Raw genomic sequence first — 2,358 nt, 5'->3', positions numbered from 1 at the left:
CTGAGCATCCTACTTACGTATCTTTAACTCTTATATGATTTTGAGTACATTCGCCCTAGCCGAACCATCCATGATTTCAATTTCGCGCTAAAATATGTTGAATGCATAAGCTGCATGAATTACCTCAGCTCAAGAGATACTTCATGCGGTCTCATGCATCGGAAGAGGCGGGATCATGCAATTGGCGGTAGGTTGAATCATACAGCGAGTGTGCATAAAGAGAAACATAATGCACCCTAGGTTATTTGATATTGTTCAACCATGCATGGTTGGCAGTAATGGCAGCCGTGATGGTAGTTATCATGGTTACTATCGTGTTTTATCTGTGTCCGTTGTCGAGTATCGTTGTCAGTTGAACGAATTTTTATCTTGCCGTTATTTCTCGTTGATCATTTCGCGAAAAAGTTAATTGTTTACAATACCTTTTGTTTACATGAAGATACGGTATCGTCATGACGACCGCGTTGTATTTAGAGCATTATCTCGACAGTGAGTATTGGCGTTGTATGTACATACATTGGATACGTGTGTGCTAGCTTATTTCTTCATAAATTCTTACATTCCCTTTTTATTATTCTTCGAGAGAAATGAAGATACTGTAGGAAAATGTGGAAGATTTCAAATGCGTTTTATTATTTTTTTTTTATTTACTTAATCTTTTCTTTTCCTCGCGTCTAACTTTTTCTATATCTTCTAAAATTTTTATTTGTTTATTTGTTTATTGTGCGAAATTTCGTTTATCTTTTAATAGAAGTTTGAAATTATAGAAACATACTTTCTGTTAGTGTCCGAATTGAAGGATTTGATATTTGGGACTTTATTAAGATACCTAACCTAACTTTTTCAAAGATAAAAGTTGATTGAAAAGAAAAAGAATAATTTCTAATATTTTTTTTAACTTTTTTGAGAGGTATAGTGTTTATTATGTTTATATATAAATCTCTAATTTATATGCAATTAAAGTTAATTTAGTATTGAATTTAATTTTTGAGATAAATTAAACTATGTATTCAAAATTAGACTCTACTTCTTGTTAATTTTTGTTTTAATAGTTTTCTTCGTAATTAAAATAGTTTACACTCACTTTACTTGAAATAGATATATGTATGAAATATTCGACAAAAGCAAAATATAAAGTTTTACTGTAGTCCAGTGCAGTTAAAGAATATTTCCTTTAAATGTACATACAAGCATATAACAAATATGTAAAATAAAGTTCTTTAGTTAATACTGACTGTTATTTAGAGAACTAATTAGTTAATATTTAGTGATTCTTTAATATGCTTGATTCCTATACTTGTGATAGAGCCAGCAAAAAACTAGAGGTAAGAACCAATATTTAAAAAATAATATTAAAAAATTCTATCACTAAGCTAACTGATTAGTTTTTTCCACTGAACAGCTATTGTCTAAAATCGATGTACAGGAAATCAAAAATAGTTATCATCAAAACGATAACTAGGTAGGAGGAATTAATTTGAATATTATCTGAAAATTTTTTGATAGACTGTTGGTAAAATTTTATTCTGTAGTTTAATATAAATGATCGCTAATATAAAAAAAAGGTTGTTTTTTGAAATTTAAAGAGGTTATTTTTGTAGAAAATATAAGTATTAAAAATTAATAAATAAATATAAATATAAATATAAATATTAAAAATTAAAATTTTCAAATAAGTAATCACTACTATTTTACTTCAAAATTTTCAGTTTGAACTATTATAAAAGTAAAAATATTGAAGTATATATTTAAAAATTATTTTTATCTTATTTAACCATTGTTAGCAATTCTTAATCTAATATTAACAATTATATTATTAAAAAGTGCTAAAAAACAACTAAATATCCTAAGATCATTTGAATCACTATTATGATTATTCATAAGGCAAAAAAATTGCTTTTATGCACGCTTTCAATGATAATTTATAATATTGATAGCTCGAATGAATTTTTCAATCTCATAAACAATCACAATCACGATCCAAATGACTTCAGGAAGTTTGATTGCCTTTGGCATTTTTTGATAATATAATTGCCATGTTATATTGCCATGTTATATTAAGCTGCTAACAGTAAATTAAATGAAATATTTAAATACTTAAATATTTTTATTTTTATAATTGTCCAAACTATTGCATAAAATAGAAGTGGACAGTAATGACTACTTAAGGGTCGTAAAGGTTTCGTAAAGAATCCTTCTAATCGAGCAATTCTATTCGAGCATTCTCCTTACATTTGATTATGATTGGTTAGTTTCCTACCAACTTAAGACTCCACGACGTCTACGACTTCTGTCGAGGAGGATTCTTATGAAAATATTGATTTTTAATGCCATTGGTGCTTTCTCTCTCTCTCTCTC

General features: G+C 27.6%; 1 protein-coding gene across 1 annotated transcript in view; it reads left to right on the top strand.

The window, feature by feature from the left end:
• The first annotated feature begins 452 nt into the window (after nt 1-452).
• The window catches only part of LOC105626883 (inhibitor of growth protein 5), a 3,208-nt gene continuing 1,302 nt past the window's right edge, over nt 453-2,358 (top strand). The window contains exon 1 of the mRNA XM_012208174.1: nt 453-489. Within this exon, the coding sequence (XP_012063564.1) occupies nt 453-489 (37 nt within the window). The remainder of the gene's footprint in view (nt 490-2,358) is intronic.

This window comes from Atta cephalotes (genome assembly GCF_000143395.1).
Source record: "Atta cephalotes unplaced genomic scaffold scaffold00007, whole genome shotgun sequence".
NCBI classification, from domain to species: domain Eukaryota; kingdom Metazoa; phylum Arthropoda; class Insecta; order Hymenoptera; family Formicidae; genus Atta; species Atta cephalotes.
The sequence above is the reverse complement of the archived record's forward strand: the minus strand, read 5'-3'. Positions and strand labels throughout refer to the sequence as shown.